The 19,202-nt window shown below is 57.1% G+C and overlaps 1 protein-coding gene across 4 annotated transcripts in view; it reads left to right on the top strand.

The window, feature by feature from the left end:
* Positions 1 to 13,201, top strand: part of TFEB (transcription factor EB) — a 46,587-nt gene extending 33,386 nt beyond the window's left edge. For all 4 annotated transcript variants that reach the window (XM_040983355.1, XM_040983352.1, XM_040983353.1 and 1 more), the window contains 8 exons: positions 7,945 to 8,179; positions 8,259 to 8,513; positions 8,914 to 8,994; positions 10,254 to 10,374; positions 10,461 to 10,517; positions 10,912 to 10,987; positions 11,222 to 11,369; positions 12,164 to 13,201. In XM_040983355.1, the coding sequence (XP_040839289.1) occupies positions 7,967 to 8,179; positions 8,259 to 8,513; positions 8,914 to 8,994; positions 10,254 to 10,374; positions 10,461 to 10,517; positions 10,912 to 10,987; positions 11,222 to 11,369; positions 12,164 to 12,643 (1,431 nt within the window). In that variant the 5' untranslated portion in view covers positions 7,945 to 7,966 and the 3' untranslated portion in view covers positions 12,644 to 13,201. The remainder of the gene's footprint in view (positions 1 to 7,944; positions 8,180 to 8,258; positions 8,514 to 8,913; positions 8,995 to 10,253; positions 10,375 to 10,460; positions 10,518 to 10,911; positions 10,988 to 11,221; positions 11,370 to 12,163) is intronic.
* Positions 13,202 to 19,202: the final 6,001 nt, after the last annotated feature.

The raw sequence follows: 19,202 nt of genomic DNA, 5'->3' as shown, positions 1-19,202 counted from the left end.
CCTGTCCAGTAAGGAGAGGCAGGCTGGTGTTTGTGTGTGTGTGTGTTGAATGGTTGAGACTCTTCCCAAAAGGACCTGGAGAGGAACAGACAGAGAATGTCCTGGTTGGGGTGACAGGATGGCGCACTGCTTCTGTCCACACTCCCAGCAGGCATGCCCACGTGGGGCATGGCAGCTCAGATGGAGATGGGATAGGCTGATCGCTGGTAGGCACTGCTTGACATGGAGATTCCAAGACCAGGCCCGAGCTTGGAACTGGAGCTCAAATTCTCTGAGGCCCAGGCCTGTGCCCTTCCCATGACCTTCCATGGGCAGGACTGCTGGCCCCTGGGAGCTGTGTCTCACCTGCATTGCCCAGCCCCCATGAGAAGCTGTGACCACCTCGGCAATAGAGAGTGGCCACCTTGACTCAGCCAGCCACCCCACACACAGGAAGCTTTTCCTGTCTTCCTGTCCCAAGGCTGAACAGCTCCTGGGGTAGAGGGGAGGGATGTCAGGGGGTGCTCCCACCCCAGCCTCCCCTACCCTCATTGGCACCTGTGCTGGGGAGGAGGGTGGGCTTTCGTTCAGTGGAGGCTTCATGCCCCATGCCGAGTGGGCTGTGCCAGTACAATGGCTTGTCTGTGTCAGCCTGACTCAGGAGAAAGCTGCTTCCGACCACAGAGGCACAGAGGGTAACGGGGCTCAGTCCGGCCGCTGGACTCTCGTGCTTTGTTGTTTCAGCCACTTGATGTGTGTCTTCCTGGGAATGCAGGAAATTGCCCCCTGAGCCCTTTGAGGCAGGCTCTCCCGTGTCTGGGGCATCCGGAGCACGTGGCCCCAGGTTCTCTCTGCCTGTGGGGCTGTTGCAGCCTTGGATCATGGGGGCTTCTTCAGTAAGAATAGTTCCTTCCATAAAAAAGTGTTATTATTATTATTATTTGTTTATTTGAAAGGCATAATTACAGAGAGAGAGCATTCCATTTGCTGGTTCACTTTCCCAAATGGCCATAATGGCTGGGATTGGGCCCAAGCTGAAATTAGGAACCTGAATTCCATCCAGGTCTCAACATGGGTGCAGAGACCCAAGCAACTTGGACCATCCTCTGCTGCTTTCCCAGATCATAAACAGGGAGCTTAGATAGTGGAGCAGCTGGAACACAAACTGGAGCCTATATGGATTGCTGGCCCTGCAAGGGGCAACTTTACCTACTAGGCCACGGCGCCAGCTCCCCTCCCCCATTCTTTTTGTGTGTGGTTCCCCTCACCCAGCCTGAGCCTGGTTCCTGTTTGGCTTGCCATACTGGAGGGGTGCAGTGTGTCAGGTGCAGTGTGTTTTCTAGTGAGGCATCAGAATAGGGCCCTGCTGAGACCTCCTGTAAAACTGCAGGGCATTGAAATACCCTAACCAGGGACAAAGTCACAGCTCAACTGTGACTCATTTCTACCTTCAAGTGCTGGCCTTCCATATGAGAACCAGCTTGTGTCCAGGCTGCTCCACTTCCCATCCAGCTCCCTGCTAGTGGTCTGGGAAAGCAGCAGAGGATGGTCCAAAACTTTTGGCCCTTGCACCCATATGGGGGAGCCCAGAAGAAGCTCTTGGCCCCTGGCTTCTGATTGGCTCAGCTCTGGCTGTTGTGGCCATTTGGAGTGGACCCAGTGGATGGAGGATCCTTCTCTTGTCCCTCTTTGCCATAAATCTACCTTGCCAATAAAAATAAATATTAAAAATAAATAAATAAATAAATACCCCATGTTGTACGTGACAACTGACTCGACACAGACCCAGGGTGAGGGCCCTGGAGCCAGCCCCGAGGGCCCAGCACAGCGACCTGTACTGAGTAACAGTATCTCTGTGCCTGTGGTGCTTCAGCCGTGAAGTGGGGACGATGATGAAGTAACCAAGGGTTACACAAGGTGCTTTGAACAGTGCTGGACCCACGCGAAGCAGGCTTTGCATCAGATTACTCTCCCTGATTGGGAAGATACACATGTTCATTATGGAAGCAAGGCAACATTCCAGAAGATCAGCGTGAGGGCTGGGTGCAGCAGTTGGGACATCGCTGGGGAACCTGCATCCCACACTGGGGTTCCTGGGTTCAAGTCCCAACTCTCCTGCCAATTTCAACCTCTGGCTGATGTGTACCCTGGGAGGAAACAGATGACAGCTTGAGTGTTTGGGTCCCTCCCACCCATGAGGGAGACCTGAATGGGGTTCCAGGCTCCTGGCTTGTGTTCTGGATCCTGCAAGCATTTTAGGGAGTGAGCCAGGGCTTAGAATATTTCTATTTCTCTCTACCTCTATCACTCTACCCTTCAAATAAATAGAAATTAAATTTAAAATGGAAAATGGAAAACATGGGCCCGACACAATGGCTCAATTTCACTAATCTTCCACCCTTCAAGTACCAGGATCCCAGATGGGCACCAGTTCATGTCCTGGCTGCTTTACTTCCCTTCCAGCTCTCTGCTTGTTGGAAAGCAGTAGAGGATGGTCCAGAGCATCGGGACCCTGTACCCACGTGGGACAACTAGAAGAGGCTCTTGGATCCTGGCTTTGAATCAGTTCAGCTCCGACCATTGAGGCCATTTGGGAAGTGAATCAGCAGATGGAAAATCTAGGCCCTTGTTTTTTTTTTTTTTTTTTTTTTTTTTAAGATTTATTTATTTTGGGGGCCCGGCATAATAGCCTAGTGGCTAAAGTCCTCACTTTGCACGCACCAGGATCCCATATGGGCACTGGTTCATGTTTTGGCATCCCCTCTTCCCTTCCAGCTCCCTGCTTGTGGCCTGGGAAGGCAGTTGAGGACAGCCCAAAGCCTTGGGACCTGCACCCACGGGGGAGACCCAGAAGAGACTCCGGGCTCCTGGCTTTGGATTGGCTCAGCTCCAGCTGTTGCGGTCACTTGGGAAGTGAATCGGTGGACAGAAGATCATCCTCTCTGTCTTTCCTCTTCTCTCTGTATATCTGATTTTGCAATGAAAATCTTTTTTTAAAAAAAATTATTTATTTGGGACTTGGTATGGTAGCCTAGTGGTTAAGTCCTCACCTTGCACACTCTGGGATTCCATATGGGTGCCGATTTGTGTCCCTGATGCTCCACTTCCCATCCAGCTCCCTGCTACTTGGGGGGTGAACAAGTGGATGGAAAATCTTTCCCTATGTCTCTACTTTTTTTCTGTTAAGTCTGATTTGCTTTTAGAAAGTCAGATTTACAGAGAAGAGGAGAAACAGAAAGATTTTCCATCCACTGGTTCACTTCCCAAGTGGCCGCAATGGCCAGAGCTGAGACAATCCAAAGCCAAGAGCCAGGTGGTTCTTCTAGAATGGGTGCAGGGTCCCAAGGCTTTGGACCATCCTCCACTGCATTCCCAGGCCACAAGCAGGGGGCTGGATGGGAAGTGGGGCTGCTGGGGTATGAACTGGTACCCATGTGGGATACTGGTGCGTGCAAGGTGAAGATTTAGCCACTGAGCCATTGCGCCAGGTCCCTGCATTGTACATGGTGGCGATCAGATTGTGCGGTTTAGCACCCTACTTTTAATCACTTGACACAAGCCTCATGTTGTGTTGTAAACAGAGCCCTCCATCAGAATGAGTACACTGCAATTTATCTATTCTAGTTTACTCTTTACAATTGTATTGATGTAACCTTGCCTTTTCTCTATATAATGTGAAGGGTATCTTTATGCATTAATAACCTCTGCATTTAGGATTCCTTTTATGCATTAATACCTCTACATTTAAAATTCCTTTTTTGGGCTACTTTTTTTTTTAAGGCTTTGACACATTTTTGCCAAATTACTTTTACAAAGAGGTTGTACCAAGGGATGTGCTGGCAGTTACATTAAGGTTCTTGGTACCAAACATGTTTTAAAACCATGGAGACATTTTTGGGAGAGAGGTGGAATTGTTAAAGATAATTTACTTACCTCCATTTGTTTTGATTTGTTTTTGATTTATTTTAAAGGTAGTGACAGGGAGACAGAGAAATCTTCCACCCACTGATTGCTTTCCCAGTTATCCCCCAAGAGCAGGGGCTAAGTCAGACCAAAGCCAGGAGCCAGGGGCTTTATCTGGGTCCTCCACGGGGGTGTTGGGGCCAAAGCATTTGGGCAAGACACCTGCTGCCTCACAATGCCTGCCCTATTAGGTTCTTCAGCTATATAAGATGTTGTCACTTTTTTACCTGGCCTTTTTGATGAAAGAATAAGACCCCTATGGTGATTATGGTAAACTTTATGTGACTAACACTCAGCTCAGGTTACAAACGGTTCCTCAGCCCCCTTCCCACCAAGTCACCTGCTCCCCTCCCAAGCACTGCCCTGAGGGCAGCCAGGACCCTGGCTTCTGGTGCAGTAGGATCATCTTGCCCGTTTGTAAGCTGTATATCCACACATGGCGTGAACTGTGTGTTTTGGTGTCTGACTTTTGCTGTTGGCACGGGACTGTGAGAGCTGCAGTGGTCGCTTGCTGTCTTTGTGTTCTGCTGTGTGGACGAACCACAGCCTCTTCTCCCCAGCCCTCGTCTTGAATGTACAGCAGCTGTGTCCAGGCTGGGCGGCTGTGAGCCCTCCAGGCCATGGCCTTTGCTGAACACTCATGAGCTTTGCTGTGGGACAGAGAAGCAGGACTAGAGTAGATGGCATAGGTGCTGTGTATTTACTTCACTTATTTGAAAGGCAGTATCACAGAGAGAGTAAAGGAGACAGAGAAGTTTTCATTTGCTGGTTTATTCTTCCAAAGGCTGCAATCCATCTGGGTCTCTCACGTGGGTGTAGGGGCCCAAGCATTTGGGCCATCCTCTGCTGCTTCTCCCAGGAGCATTAACAGGGAGCTAGATGGGAAGTGGAGCAGCCAGGACTTGAACTGGTGTGCATATGGGGGTGGCTTAACCCACTCTACTACAGCACTGGCCCCATTTTTGTATTTTAAAGATTATTTACTTCAAAAGACAGAGAGCGAGCTACCTTCCATCTGCCGATTCACCCCCTAAATGCCTGTAATGGCAGGACTGGGCCAGGCCGAAGCCAGGCTCGCCCTAGTTTTTAAAAGGTCTGACAGAAGGCAGTAAAGTCTGCAGGACAACACAGAATCCCTGTGGACTGGAGCTGTCTCAGCCGGGAGCACCTGCAGGGGCACTGTGGGAAGGGCTGCCCCTCTAGAGGCTTGCATCCAGGGCTGGCCTCGGGGCCAGGTAGGGGGCTGGGCCTCTGTTTCCCATTGGCCTATGGCAGACAGGCTTGGACTGCATGCTTTATTCCACAGTTTCTTTTCCTGCTCTTATCTTTGAAACCTCTTCTCCTCCAGAGACTTTCTGCTCTGGGGTCCTGGTGAGGTCCAGCAAGTCCCATCCCCCTCCTTTCTCTCTGTCCACCTCTTCCCCAGTTTACACTAAGCCATATATGACTGATGGAGAGGCGACTGCCTGGATGCAGCTCTGACGGGAGAACCACATCCCCCTGTCCTTGGCGGTCTAAGGGTCTCCACACACTCCCCAGGCCTCCTTGGGTCTTCACAGTGGCCCTGCTGGGCAGGTACACGAGGTTCCATTTCACAGCAAGTGCAGGGAGGTGAGGCACAGAGAGGGTGAGTGACTTTTGAAGACATGGAGCCAACAGGGGCAGAGTCTTGGTTAGAAAGCTCAGTTTGCTACAATAAGGCTGGGGCTGAGACTCAGGCTGGGCAGAGGCATGGGCATCCGGCAGGTTTCAGGGCAGCAGTGGTGGGAAACAGCCATGCCCCTAAGCCTGGGGGAGGGGATTCCCCAGGGTCTCAGACCCCAGCAAGACCAGTATGTCCTGGGGAGGTGGGCAGGGAACTACCCCAGCCCAGTCCTGGCCTCCTGGCACGGTGGCTCTGGCTGGCTGGATATGGAAGGGGGAGTGGCTCGGGCACTTTGTCTTTCCCCTGTCCCTCCTGTCAGTTCTTCCTGGTAAATCACGGTGCCAGGAGAGCTAGAAGTGGTCCCTGGGCTTGTGTGTGAACAGGTGCATGGGGAGCTGAGGCTGCTGGGGGTGAGCATGCCCAGTGTATCTACCCTCACATTCCTACCAGTCCCTCCCCTTGCACCCACCCAGACCATACGCAAAGCCACCAGGCTCGCTTACCATGGCCCGGATGTCCTCCAAACAGCCATCCTCTGCCCTGCCACCCAGCTGCTGGGGTGGAAGTCCCACGTCCATTTTACAGACACGAGAACTGAGGCCAGCAGAGCTGATGAGAGGCCAAGCAGGGCCCAGTACAGGTCCTCTCACGGCAAAGCCAGCTCAGGCCCGGGTCAGGCCCTGCGCCCAGGCCTTTGTCAGAGAGACAAGGGGCTCCTTCTCCCCTAGCCCGCCCTGTGCTGGCACTGCCAGGCCCCAGCCCACCCCTCCTCCACCAGGGCCAACTGAAGCCAGATTGTCTCTGGGGGTACAGTGGGTGTGTAGGGTGCAGCTGCCAGGCAGTGGGGTGGGCGCCTGCAGGTCTGTGGGGCCAGTGTGTGTGGTGGCCGTGAGGGTGGCAGATAGGCCCACCTCTCTGTGGTGGCCCTGGGAAGAGGTCAGTGTGGGCTGCAGCTGCGTATGGAGGAGGGGGAGGGGCACCTGCTCCTTGCTGCCTGAGGGACTGCCTGGCTGAGAGCGACCGCTGGGACCAAGGCAGTCCCTTCAGCATGACCCAGGGACAGAGAAGGAAGGATGAGGAGGTGAGGCTGCCCATCCTCATGTCCTGCGTGCTTTCCTACTGGTCCCCATTCCTGGCCACGACCCACTGACCCCATAGCCTGGAAGCAGCCTTGTCCTAGCTCTGTGTCCCTAGCCTGGGCTTGGAGGCCACTGCTAAGGATGGGTTCTCAGCTGTGTCCCTTCCACCACAGGACACTTAGCCCCCTCATCCTGGGCCTGGGTGTCACAGTACCTGCCCCCCAAAGACCCTACAGGGGCCCTGGAAGGCTAAAGCACTTGGGCTGGTTCATCAGAAGTCCCCACCCCTTCACTCACTCACTTCTTGTGGGCCAGTCCCCAGCCCTCGGCCAGAGCCGGAGGTGCACTGAACTGCACAGGCAAAGAGCCTGCCCTCAGGGCAGCCTGCATTCCAGTGGGTGAGAGGCAACTGAGTAGAAATGTGGGCTATTTAAAAAGGGTGATAAGTGACATGGAGAAAAGTAGAGGGCAAGTGGCATGAGTCGGGGCAGGGAGGCAGGAATAGAAGGTTCACAGTTTTTATACGGTGGTGGGGATGACCACGTTGACATTGGTGTCTTGGGAGGGGGAGTGAAGAGGTGAGCTGTGAGGGTCTCTGGTTAAGAGCTGCCAGGCAGAGGGAGCAGCCCAGACAAGATCCAGAGGCCTGGGGCATGGAGGGATTGCAAAGAGGCGGGCAGGTGTGGCCAGAGCAGGTGGGACCAGGGAGACAGCAGGGGAAAGAGGCTGAAGGGGAACATGCAGTGCGGGCAGGTCACCAGGGCCTTTCGGGCCTCTTGACAACTTGAGCTTTTACTGGAAAGCTGGAGCCATGGAGAGTTTCGAGCAGAGGCGGGGAGTAGGACCTGACCAAGGTTTTAGCAGAATGTGTGCGATGACCACAAGTCAGATACCCATGTGGCAAGACAGGAGGAGGGAGGCTGAGTATCCAGAGGTCCTCCCAACCCAACCAGGGCAGAAACTGGGCTGGTTCATCAGCAGTCCCCACCCCGTCACTCACTCACTTCTTGTGGGCCTGACTGTACCAGGATGGAACCATGGCACCAAAAAAGGTGGGCCAACTGCTTGTGGCCAATCGCCAGCAATGAGAGAGGAGGAGAGACAGGCCAGCCATCAGGGAGCTGGACTCTGTGCCTTGCTCCGTGACCTGGAGCTGGTCCCTCTTCCGCCCCCCCGCCCCCTCAGTTCTACCCTACTCAGGTAGACAGGGTCCCCTGTCTACCTGACTAGTCCTGGTCCCTTCCAGGGATCTCACACACCTGTCCGCCTCCTCTGCAGGGAGCCAGCTCCAGCAGCCGCCATGGCGTCTCGCATCGGGCTGCGCATGCAGCTCATGCGGGAGCAGGCGCAGCAGGAGGAGCAGCGGGAGCGCATGCAGCAGCAGGCTGTGATGCACTACATGCAGCAGCAGCAGCAGCAGCAGCAACAGCAGCTGGGAGCGCCGCCCACCCCCGCCATCAACACCCCTGTCCACTTCCAGTCACCACCGCCTGTGCCAGGCGAGGTGCTGAAGGTAGGGCCTGCTCCCTGCCTCCCCAGCTGCTCGGGTACCAGGCTCCCCCTAGAGCCACTGCCTTCTCCTCCCCCACCAGGTGCAGTCCTACCTGGAGAACCCCACTTCCTACCACCTGCAGCAGTCACAGCACCAGAAGGTGCGCGAGTACCTGTCCGAGACCTATGGGAACAAGTTTGCCGCCCACCTAAGCCCTGCTCAAGGCTCCCCAAAGCCCCCACCGGCTGCCTCCCCTGGGGTGCGGGCGGGACATGTGCTGTCCACTTCTGCTGGCAACAGTGCCCCCAACAGCCCCATGGCCATGCTGCACATCAGCTCCAACCCTGACAAAGAGGTAAGTGAGGGGCACCATGGCTCATGCTCTTGACATTCCCATTCTAGCTGGGGGAGGGACACTGCTTTTGGGAATCTAGTCTGAGCAGGGGAAACACAGCTCCGTCCTCAGGGAACCCCTGTCTGGGTCGCGGGGAGACACAGCCTGGTCCAACAAGGCCTTATGTGGGAGGGAAAGAGCACCCCTCCCGGGCAGCTCAGCAGTGGGCAAAGCTGCAGTCAGCAGGTGTAGCAGGGGAGTTCCCCTGGCAGGTGGGCCCCCTGGGAATAGCCCTGGCCTTCCTGGGGCCTACGGGTGGTGGACAGCTCGTCAGCTCTTCCCCAAAAGCAGCAGGCTGCACATGGTGGCTCTGAGATCCCTGTGGCTGGCTCATCTTGAGGTGGACCTCTCTGTCTTGCAGTTCGATGATGTCATTGACAACATCATGCGCCTGGATGACGTCCTGGGCTACATCAACCCTGAGATGCAGATGCCCAACACGGTACTCCTGCTGAGGGCAGGGCCCACGACCCACTCACGGGAGAGTTGAGGACAGCTCCTTACAGCCAGGGCCTGGGGTCTCTCTGTAGAAATGGTTCCTGAGGCTCAGGGCTCAGCAGAGTCAGAGACCAAGAATGGCCTCAGGCTACGCTGTGCGAAGCAGGAAGCTGGTCGGGGAGCACAGATGGGGAGCACTGTGTCCATAGGAAGTCCTGGAGCGGATGGACTCCTCCAGGGAGCTCTCCCAAGCCCAGGGCCTAGCAGACAAAGACTCATGTCCCTAACTCAGCCCAGCAAGCAACCAGAGGCTGCCTTGCCCTGGGGTACACAGCCCCTTTCTGGCAGCCTCCTGGCAGCGTCATTGCTGTCTGGGTCTTTGGGGGGCAGAGGTCAGAGGGCAGGTGGGGACAGGACTGCCTAGGGAATCCAGAGGCCTTTGGCTTTCACCATGACCTTGAGGAGTCGCCCAGCTGTTGTGCACCCGTCTCCTTGGCTGCAGACTCAGGGTGTGGGAGATGAGACAAGACAGAGGGTGCACTTTGCTGTGAGTGGGCAGACCCACTGGTGCCTACCCCCTCTTGGGGGGCATCTTGCACCTGGGCTGCTTACTCCTGCTCTTTGTGCCTGATCTCACGCTGACTCCCAGCCCACACCTCCAAGGAGCCAGACTGTCCTTAGCCCCTGGAGCCCCTGGGTGAGTTAGCAGGAAGCCAGTGGGGACCCGTTGGATGCAAATCTGCATATCACAGGGTCAGCAAAGGAGGGCAAAATGGTCATATACTTGGCTGGTGCCCAGGGACTAGTGGGGACAGGTAGGGGACAGAGCATCTGCTATTGGCTACAGTGGAAGCTGGGCAGGAGTTTGCAGAGCTCCTGGCGGTCCCAGGTGGACTTCTGCTTAGGCCTCCACTGCCTAACCCCAAGGCCCAGCAGTGGTGTCACTTGAGCTGTGGTTCCCTCCCCTTCTTGTCCTGCACCAGGCCTGTGGCCGGCTGTCCCCTTCCTCCAGGCATCTTCCTCTGGACTCAGTCCCACATCCTCCTAAACAGCAGGGAGATAGGTGCCCCACCCTATGGCTCCCGGCCCACCTCAGCCTCCTCCCCTAGCCACAGTCCGGCCATCATGCTCCTTGAGGGCAGGGCTCAAGGTTCCACAGACCTGGCTTGCTCAGTGCTCAGGACCATGGAACCTGTCAGGAGCTCCCGGAGGAGAGGGGACCGCTCACCGGCCACTCCTGCCTCCCTGTGCTTCCCCACGCAGCTCCCCCTGTCCAGCAGCCATCTGAACGTGTACAGCAGCGACCCCCAGGTCACGGCCTCCCTGGTGGGCGTCACCAGCAGCTCATGCCCCGCAGACCTGACCCAGAAGCGAGAGCTCACAGGTACCAATGGCCTCTCCCCGGCCCGTGCCCATTGCCCCGCTGTGCCTTGCCCGCTCCCCCTCACCTGCATCTATCCCCCGGTATAGATGCTGAGAGCCGGGCCCTGGCCAAGGAGCGGCAGAAGAAAGACAATCACAACCTAAGTGAGTCCCGCCCTGTTCGTTCTCCCCGTGGAGCTCCATGCAATCCCCTGGGCTGGCTCCGGTATCCCTCCTGGCCTGCTCCCTAGCCCAGAGGCGGAGCCCTCCCACGGGTGCCACTTGGAGGGTGGGTGGGTGCTTTGGGTGGGGGGAGGGAGGCTAGGGGCTCCTAGGAAGGCCTCTGCCAGAACCCTTCTCTGGAGGGTGTGGAGTCCACACAGTGGGAGGGGTTTTGCCCTGGGATGAGTGTGGTGGAGGTGGGGCTTTGCTGTGCTAACAGTCTGGGGAAAGGGGTCTTCCTATTCCTGGCCCACCCCCCTAATTACAGTGCTGGAGGCACCCCCTATTCAGCCCTCCAGGTGGGGTCCCCACACCTCTAACTGCCCCCACCCTTTAGTTGAAAGGAGGCGCAGGTTCAACATCAATGACCGCATCAAGGAGTTGGGAATGCTGATCCCCAAGGCCAACGACCTGTGAGCAGACTGGGGGGAAGGGGAGGGAATACGGGCGCGAGGGGGCGGGGGGGAGGGAGGGCAGGAGCCCCCTGGGTGCTCAGGAGCTCCTGCGTGGGGGATGAGGCCGAGGGAGGCGAGGTGGGGTTGTGTGTGATGCCTCCTGGAGGAGCAGGCCGCCTCCACTCCCTGGGGGGCAGAGAAGGCAGGGTGGGGCCCGGTGGCCGCGAGCCTGCATGTGTGACACTGCCACAGGGACGTGCGCTGGAACAAGGGCACCATCCTCAAGGCGTCCGTGGACTACATCCGGAGGATGCAGAAGGACCTGCAGAAGTCCAGGGAGCTGGAGAGCCACTCTCGGCGCCTTGAGATGACCAACAAGCAGCTGTGGCTCCGCATCCAGGTCAGGCCCCCAACCTGTCCCCTGACCCCTGGGTTCGCCCTGCTTGAGCAGGAGAATGGTGACACCGTGAGGGAGAAGTCGGGATAGGTCAGGGCGTCCCAGCGCCTGGGAGTGGCCGGTGTAAGGGGCGGGGCACTGCTGGGGCTGCCCCTACAAGCTGCAGGTCCCTCTGAAGGTGCCACTTCATGTCACTCATGCTTAGGTAATGTGGGGTATACACTACACCTAACCATAAGGGGCAGGAATGTGAAAGCCTGCTGTGTGCTGAGGTGACAGAGGACAGGACACAGTGGGGTGAGCCGTGGGGCTCCCCTCCCAGCAGCAGCCTAGCTTGTGTGCAGGGCTTCTGGTCTGTGCTTTCTAGGCAGGCCCTCCAGACAAGGGTGCAGTTGGCCCACGGCTTTTCAAGGTCCTGGGGTTTCCCAGCGGTCTGTAGAACAGCTGGTAGGCAGATGCAGGGCAGCTAGGCAGGCTCAGTGAAAAGATGGAGTCCCACAGAACAGTCAGTCCTCACGCAGGGAGCACATTCTGATCCTTTCTCTCCCAGCTCTAGTCTAGACAAGTCTATTTCAATTAGAAAAGGAGCAAGCTGCTGGAGACTCAAGGCCGGGTGGTTTCACAACCTGCTAATAAGTTGTGACTTGTACAACCATGGACTCTCCCTCCTGCAGCAACACTACAGGGCCTTCCCGGTTCTGTGGTCTTGGTGCCCCCAGGGGACAGGCCAGCAGTCTGGCCCCTGGCAAGCCGTGCCCCAGCCCTCTGTCTTGTCCTCCCCTGTTCCCCGCCTGCAGGAGCTGGAGATGCAGGCACGTGTACACGGCCTCCCCACCACCTCCCCGTCTGGCATGAACATGGCCGAGCTAGCCCAGCAGGTGGTGAAGCAGGAGCTGCCCAGTGAAGAGGGCCCCGCCGAGGCCCTGATGCTGGGCGCCGAGGTCCCTGACCCTGAGACGCTGCCCGCTCTGCCCCCGCAGGCCCCACCGCCCCCACCCGCCCAGCCACAGTCCCCCTTCCATCAACTGGACTTCAGCCACAGCCTGAGCTTTGGGGGTGGGGCTGACGAGGGGCCCCAGGGCTACACCGAGCCCCTGGGGCCAGAGCATGGCCCCCCATTCCCCAGCCTGTCCAGGAAGGATCTGGACTTCATGCTTCTGGACGACTCCCTGCTGCCCCTGGCCTCAGACCCCCTCTTCTCCACCATGTCGCCCGAGGCTTCCAAGGCTAGCAGCCGGAGGAGCAGCTTCAGCATGGAGGAAGGGGAGGTGCTGTGACACCACTGCCCGCCCCTGTGCTGGGGGGGGGGCGTGGGGGGCGGGCCGGGCCGGCCCCTCCCCCTTCAGGGTGCACCTGTGTGTGAAGTAGCCACCTGCCCCGCCTCATGCCTCCCTGTTGGCTCCTTGTTTGGACTTAGTGCCTGCCTGGCAGCCTGTGGGGTGAGGAGCAGACCCCCCCACACACACCCAGCCTGGCTCTGTGCACCCCTCCATATCCCCATGGAGCTGGGTGGGAACAGGAGAGGGCACATGGAGGGGACAGTGGGCCGTTCCCCTATCCCGGGGAAGGACAACAGCCATGGTGGGTTCTGGAAGCTGCTTTCTGAGGCCACCGGGGGTCCTTTCCGGGGCCCAGCCTGCGGCCAAACCGACCCCTGCCCACTGCCCTCCTCCCCGCAGGGCTCCCACCCCCCCTTTGGTGCTAACAGCTCTCCACCTGGTGGTGTGAGGGTGGGGGTGGCTGGAGGAGAGGGTGGGCGGGGCTCAGGTGAGAGTGGGAGAGCAGTCCCCTCTCGCCCTCCCACTTTGTGCCTTTAGTAAACACTGTGCTTTGTACCCGGCCTCATGTCTCTTTGGAGAGGGGTTAGGGGTTAGGGGTGGGAGTGGGGCAGGGGATGGAGGATTTCGCCCAGCGGCTGCTGTACAGGTAAGCAGTTCCCACACCCCTCGCCTGGGCCCCATCCAGGGGAGCTGGGGGCGCCCGTGCGGACGGGGGCGCTGTGTCTGCATGCGGCCACGAGGTGGCGCTGCGGCCTCGCTGTCCCGTCCCTCCGCCTGGGCCGGAGGAGGCGGGTGACGGGGTGATATCTCCCAAGGCGCCCCTCTGCTGGCCCCGCGCAATTCCTATCCTCTATCCGGGCTGCAGCCCCCAGGGGTCTCTGCCAAGCTTCTGGGGGCCCAGAACCTCACCTGTGATGGACAAGTGGGGTTGAACTGTGAGAAGGGTAACCACGGGCTCGTCCAGCTTTGCCTGGCTCCCCTCGCAGTGTCCACAGCCTCTGCGGCTAGAGACCAAGACAGCTTTCCCCTCGCTGGCCGAGAGGCTGAAGGAGGCTAATTAAAAGAAAATTCTTTTGAAGATGGCTAAGAGGGCAATTTCCTCTTTGCAAAAGGAGATCAAATCAACGCTGACGCAATTAAGAGGGGACTTCGCGCGCCTGGAATGGCTGGGGCTGCAGGATTAAGCTCAAGGTCAGATGGAGGCTGGATGACTTTGCGGAGTCCGAGATAGCCCTAACGCTGCAGCCTCCCTGCTAGTTCACCCCAGGTCCACCTCACTGCCCTAGACACGCCCCTCTCGGGGCAAGCACCCAGACTCTGGCTGGGGACACCAGGTGATGACCCAGGCTGGGGCTGTCTTTACAGGCAAAGCCCGTGCTATTTGCCCACGTGGGCTGGCCCTTCTCCCCGGGGATTCACTCAGAGGCTGACAAGACCGCTGCTGGCCCCTGCCCAGCCCTGCCCATTGGCTTTGTGGCCCCGGGACCTTCAGCGGGGTCACCTGCTGCGTTCGCGCCCTGGGCGCAATGGACTCGCCCGCGGGTGGAGGGTCTGCCCACCAGAGGGCGCTCGCCGCTTGCCGCGGGGTTGGGGGCCCAGCGGCCTTCTGCCCTGCTTGGGGGGCGCCTGACAGAGCTGCGGGTTAGGAGAGGGGGCGCCCGCGAGAGGGGGCGACCTCCAACACGTTGACAGGCCCCGGGAAGCGCTCGCGCCTCTGGCAGCAGCACGCAGGCGGCCTTGAACGCCTCCCGTGCCTTATTTGCTGAGGAGTCCTAAGCAGCTTGCCACATCCATGGGAGAGTGGACGGGCCTGGAAGCCCCTCCGAGGCATAACCGAAGTGTCACATGGGAGAGGGGTCCGAATTTGGGGTCCCAGCTAGGTAGCAGGTCCCATGGGAGCCCTCAAGCAGCAGCTACCATGGATGCCGGGAGAGGGGGCAGGAAGCAGAGGGTCCCGTGTGTCCTCAGCTCCAGCTCCTGTCCCTGCCTGCCCCCAGCCAACCAGGGCCCGCGCCTTGGCTCCGGGAAGCACCTGCTCTCCTGCATCAGCGAGCAGGACCCAGGAGCACCCCCACGCGGACTTGCCCGTCATCCACAGGTCTGCAAAGTCAAGGAAGGATTCTTTCCTTGGGTGACCCGCCAATGAGGCTGATAAGAACCTGCATTCTGCTGCTGGTCCCTTCCCTAGACACGCGGCCCCTGCTGTGCACCTGCTCTCCGCCACCCACCCCGGCCCGCTGCTCAGCTACAGCTGCCCGCCCCTCTGTCCACCCCCCGCTCGGGGTCCAGCCCCATCCCTCTCCGCCAGGCTCCTCTGGCCTCATCTTTTTTCTTTGCTTTCCCTTTTCCAAGGGGGGGCAGTGGAATTTATACAATATTTAAGCAGCCAGCACCGAGTCCGGGAAGATATTATTAATGTAAAAGAGACGGGCTGCAAATGCTTTTGGACCTGGTTACAATTAGAGGGTGATTTTTCTAAAGGTCAATGAATTCAGATAATATCCACAGGGGGGAGAGAAATTTAATACCTTTTTAGTGAATTAATTAATTATAATATTATATCGGCTTGGGGTTCTTTTCCTGAGTGATTAAGCGAGTGATCCATCTTCTGCGAGGCCAGGAGGCAGCACCAGCCGCTGGGTCGCAAGGCTTGGGTCGGGGGTCTCTCCTCTCTCACCCTGGCAGAGGGGCAGGGAGCTAGAGGGGCCTTCCCTTCCTCCCAGGCCTCGCCCTTCCTCCTGCTGCTGGGTCACCATGTCTTAGACCACAGGGGTCTGCTGAGCTGGCACAGGAACTATGGCCTCACCCAGAGAGGCACGACAGTCTCCAGGGTGGCAGGGCTGGCTGGATCCAGGAGTGCGGCTGCATGCGGAGTCAGAACCCCCCAGGTCTTTGCACTTCCTTGTTCATTCCTTTGTTGGTGTATGAGGGGACTTCGGAAAGTTCATGTAAGAATAGATTAAATTATGCCTTTCTTGAGCCCAGCACAATGACTCAGTGGCTAAATCCTCAAGCAGCAGGATCCTAGATGGTTGCTGGTTCATGTCCTGGCTGCTCCACTTCCCATCCAGGTCCTGCTTTCCCAGGCCCTGCTTGTGGCCCGGGAAAGCAGTCGAGGACCACCCAAAGCCTTGGGACCGTGACCCATGTGGGAGACCTGGAAGAGGCTTCTGGTTCCTGGCTTCGGATCAGCTCGGCTCCAGCCGTTGTGGCCAGTTGGGGAGTGAAGGAGCAGATACATTTTTCTGTCGTTATCCTCTCTGTAAATCTGATTTTCCCTTTCCACATAAGTAAAACAAATGGTTTTAAAAGATATCTTTCTTTTGTTACAAAAAAATGCAATCTATGGTTTTTTCATACTATGCATGTTCCATGAACTTCCCAGAAGACCCCTCATATGCATTGATTTCAATTTTTTTCCGCACCAAAATAAATATACCTTTCCCAGTCCATTTTTTTTGCATGAATTTTGAAGTCCTCTCACATTCAGTTGAATATTCATTCAACAGTCATTTGCAGTATACTCGCTCCTGCAAGGTAGCCTGTGGGGGGCCACGCTGCCAGGCGGAGGAGTGGTCTGTCCCAGACATGAAAGCCCAAAGGCGGCACCTGCAGACACGCGGGTGCCCTAGAAATGGCAGTGAGGATACGCGGCCTGGTGGCAGGGGCCGGCCCCCTCTGCTCCTGCCTGCAGGCCTGGGCCTGCTCACTGGAACAGGGTTCCAGGAGACCCCAGGTCTGGGCCAGCAGAGTCAAACAGGCCAGCACTTAATTATTGAAAACACTTTGATGTCATTTTTATTTATCGAATAGCAGAGACACAGAGTGAAAGGAGAGATGTTGCTGTGCTGATTCACCCCCAGAAGGGCAGGCCAGAGCCACGAGCTCGAAATTCCATCCAGGTTTCCCATGTGGGTGGCAGGGACCAAGTACTTGAACTGCACCCCAGGGTGCACGTCAGAGGGAAGCCGGGATTGGCATTGAAGAACTGATTCGAATCCAGATCCTCTGAGACAGGCTGTGGGCATCCCAAGCAGGCTCTTACTACTGTGCCAAGATCTGAGCTTAATCGCGGCTCAACCGTGGTTCACAGTATGATGGAGTTGCCTCCTGCCTCAGTTTCCCCACCTGTAGGGAGAGCCCGCCTCCCAAGATTGCTGTGGAAATTGAAGGAGTCACCCAGGCAAAACCCAGGCCCTGCCACGTGACTCCTTCCTGGCAGCTCAGATCCTACCGGCCCTGGAGCAGGTGCATTGGGGCCCTGTTCCCAGCTGTGCCCTCAGTTCCTTTTCTCTTCCCAGAGCGGTGCCTAGGGAGGGCCCCATCTCTGTCAAAGAGACCAGCATTTCCCTCCCTGCTTGGCATGGCCCTACTTTCTGATTCCCGCTGCCCAGGCCCCTCTTCTGCCTCTGTGCCTGCCTCCACCCCGCCTGCTGCCGGGCCCTGGCTCCCCACCCCCCAGTCTCTCCTCTCTGTGTGCGGCAGGCCAGGGAGGGCCTTCCCATTTTACTATCTTTGGGCCCTAAATTAAAATTGATGACATCTTGAAATGAGCAGTGAGGGTAATTTTGCTTCTGAGCCGGGATGCTAATGAGGCCCCTTAATGGTTGGAGCGCTGCGCTGACGGGCCGTGTGTCACATGCAGCGGCAACGGGGGTAATGGCCGCGGTAAGTGCCCGTAATTACACCCTGTCTCGCTGTATTTTGGCAGGCCTGGTAGGGGAGCAGGGGCACCCCCACCCACTGGCAGGACTGAGAGCCACAATGCCCTCTCGGCCCAGCCGGGCCCCTTGGCTCCAGCCCCATGCTGCTCATGCACATGTAGTCACACCAGGGTATGCTCTTCACCCCTCCATAGCGGGGACACATGCAAACACGCGTGTCTGACAGTGTCGCCCACAGAGGTCTCTCCTGCACCTCCGCCTCTGTAAACACTCCCACTCACAGCACATACACTCATACACACACTCAGATTGCACCCTGGCCAGCAGGGCCTCCCGTGCCCACCCCGCCTGTGAGCTCTAACCCCCTGCCTGGCTGCTGACAGCCACCTCATTAGTCTCATTTGATGACGCAGACACTCGCCAGCGTGTCCCCAGGTCACGTGGCTAGGCCGCCACCCAGGCCGCCTGGGACTCAGGTTGAGTGTAAAGCTGGCTGTCTGCTTGCCCTCGCAGCTCAAGCTGCAGGACCCCTCTTGTCTCCCCGTCCCCTGGAACTCACCACTGCCCCACACAGGCACAGTGCCCTGTGCTGCTGCTACACCTGAGAGCGGGGCCTTGCCTGCACACACAGACATGCTAGGTGGGGTCCCGTGAGGTGCTCCCCTGACCCAACAACAGAGGAGGAGGAAACCGTGACACTATGAGGAACTAGGCATGTGGCCGCTCTTGGATGTTTTTAAAAAAGATTTATTCATTTTATTTGAGATTCATTTTATTTTATTGAGACAGGTTTACAAGTAGAAAAGCAAAGACAGAGACAAAAATCTTTCATCCGCTGGTTCATGCCCCAAATGGTGGCAATGGCCAGAGCTGAGCTGATCTGAAGCCAGGAGAATGGAGCTTCTCCCAGGTCTCCCATGCAGGCCCCAAGGCTTTGGGCTGTCTTTGACTGTTTTCCCAGGCCACAAGCAGGGAGCTTGAAGGAAAGTGGAGCAGCCGGGACATGAATCAGTGCCCAAATTGGTATCCCAGGCATGCAAGGATTTAGCTGCTGAGCCATTGTGCTGGACCTCAGCTTTGTTGTTTGTTTGTTTTTAATTTTTTAAAATCTTTATTTGACTGGAAGGTCAGATTTATGGAAAGGACAGACAAAGATTGATTCATTCCCCAAGTACCACAGCTGGACCCAAGGTGATGCAATGCCAGAAGCCAGAAGCCTCTTCTGGGTTTCCCACATGGGTACAAGGTCCCAAGGCTTTGGGTTGTCCTTGACTGCTTTCCCAGGCCACAAGCAGGGAGCTGGATGGGAAGTGGAGCAGCCGGGACATGAACCGACATCCTTATGGAATCTCAGTGCATGCAAAGCAAGGACTTTAGTCATTCGTCTATCACACTGTGCCTCAGCTCTTTCTCTCTCTCTTTTTTTTAAATTAATTTATTTTTATTGGAAAGGCAGAAATACAGAGAGGAGGGGAAGAGCTTCTGTCCGATGATTCACTCCCCGAGTGAGCGCAGCAACGGCCGATGATATGCCAGTCCGAAGCCAGGATCCAGGAACCTCTTCCAGGTATCCCACACAGGTGCAGGGTCCCAAGGTTTTGGGCCGTCCTCAACTGCTTTCCCAGGCCACAGGCAGAGAGCTGAATGGGAAGCGGTGCTGCCAGGATTAGAACCAGCACCCATATGGGATCTGGTGCATTCAAGGCAAAGACTTTAACCTATTGCACCGGGCCCCCTGGCTTTATCTTTTTAAACAAAGATTTGGTTTGTTTGAAAGGCAGAGAGAGAGAGAGAGAGAGAGAGAGCTCTTCTGTCTACTGGGTCACTCCCTAAATAGCCACAATCGCCAGGGCCTAGGTCAGGAGCCTGAAACTCCATCTGGGTCTCACCAC

The sequence above is a fragment of the Ochotona curzoniae genome, unplaced genomic scaffold, assembly GCF_017591425.1.
Source record: "Ochotona curzoniae isolate NIBS_2020 unplaced genomic scaffold, NIBS_Ocur_1.0 contig_3819, whole genome shotgun sequence".
Classification (NCBI taxonomy): domain Eukaryota; kingdom Metazoa; phylum Chordata; class Mammalia; order Lagomorpha; family Ochotonidae; genus Ochotona; species Ochotona curzoniae.
Note: the sequence above shows the minus strand (reverse complement) of the source record. Positions and strands in the feature narration are given on the sequence as shown.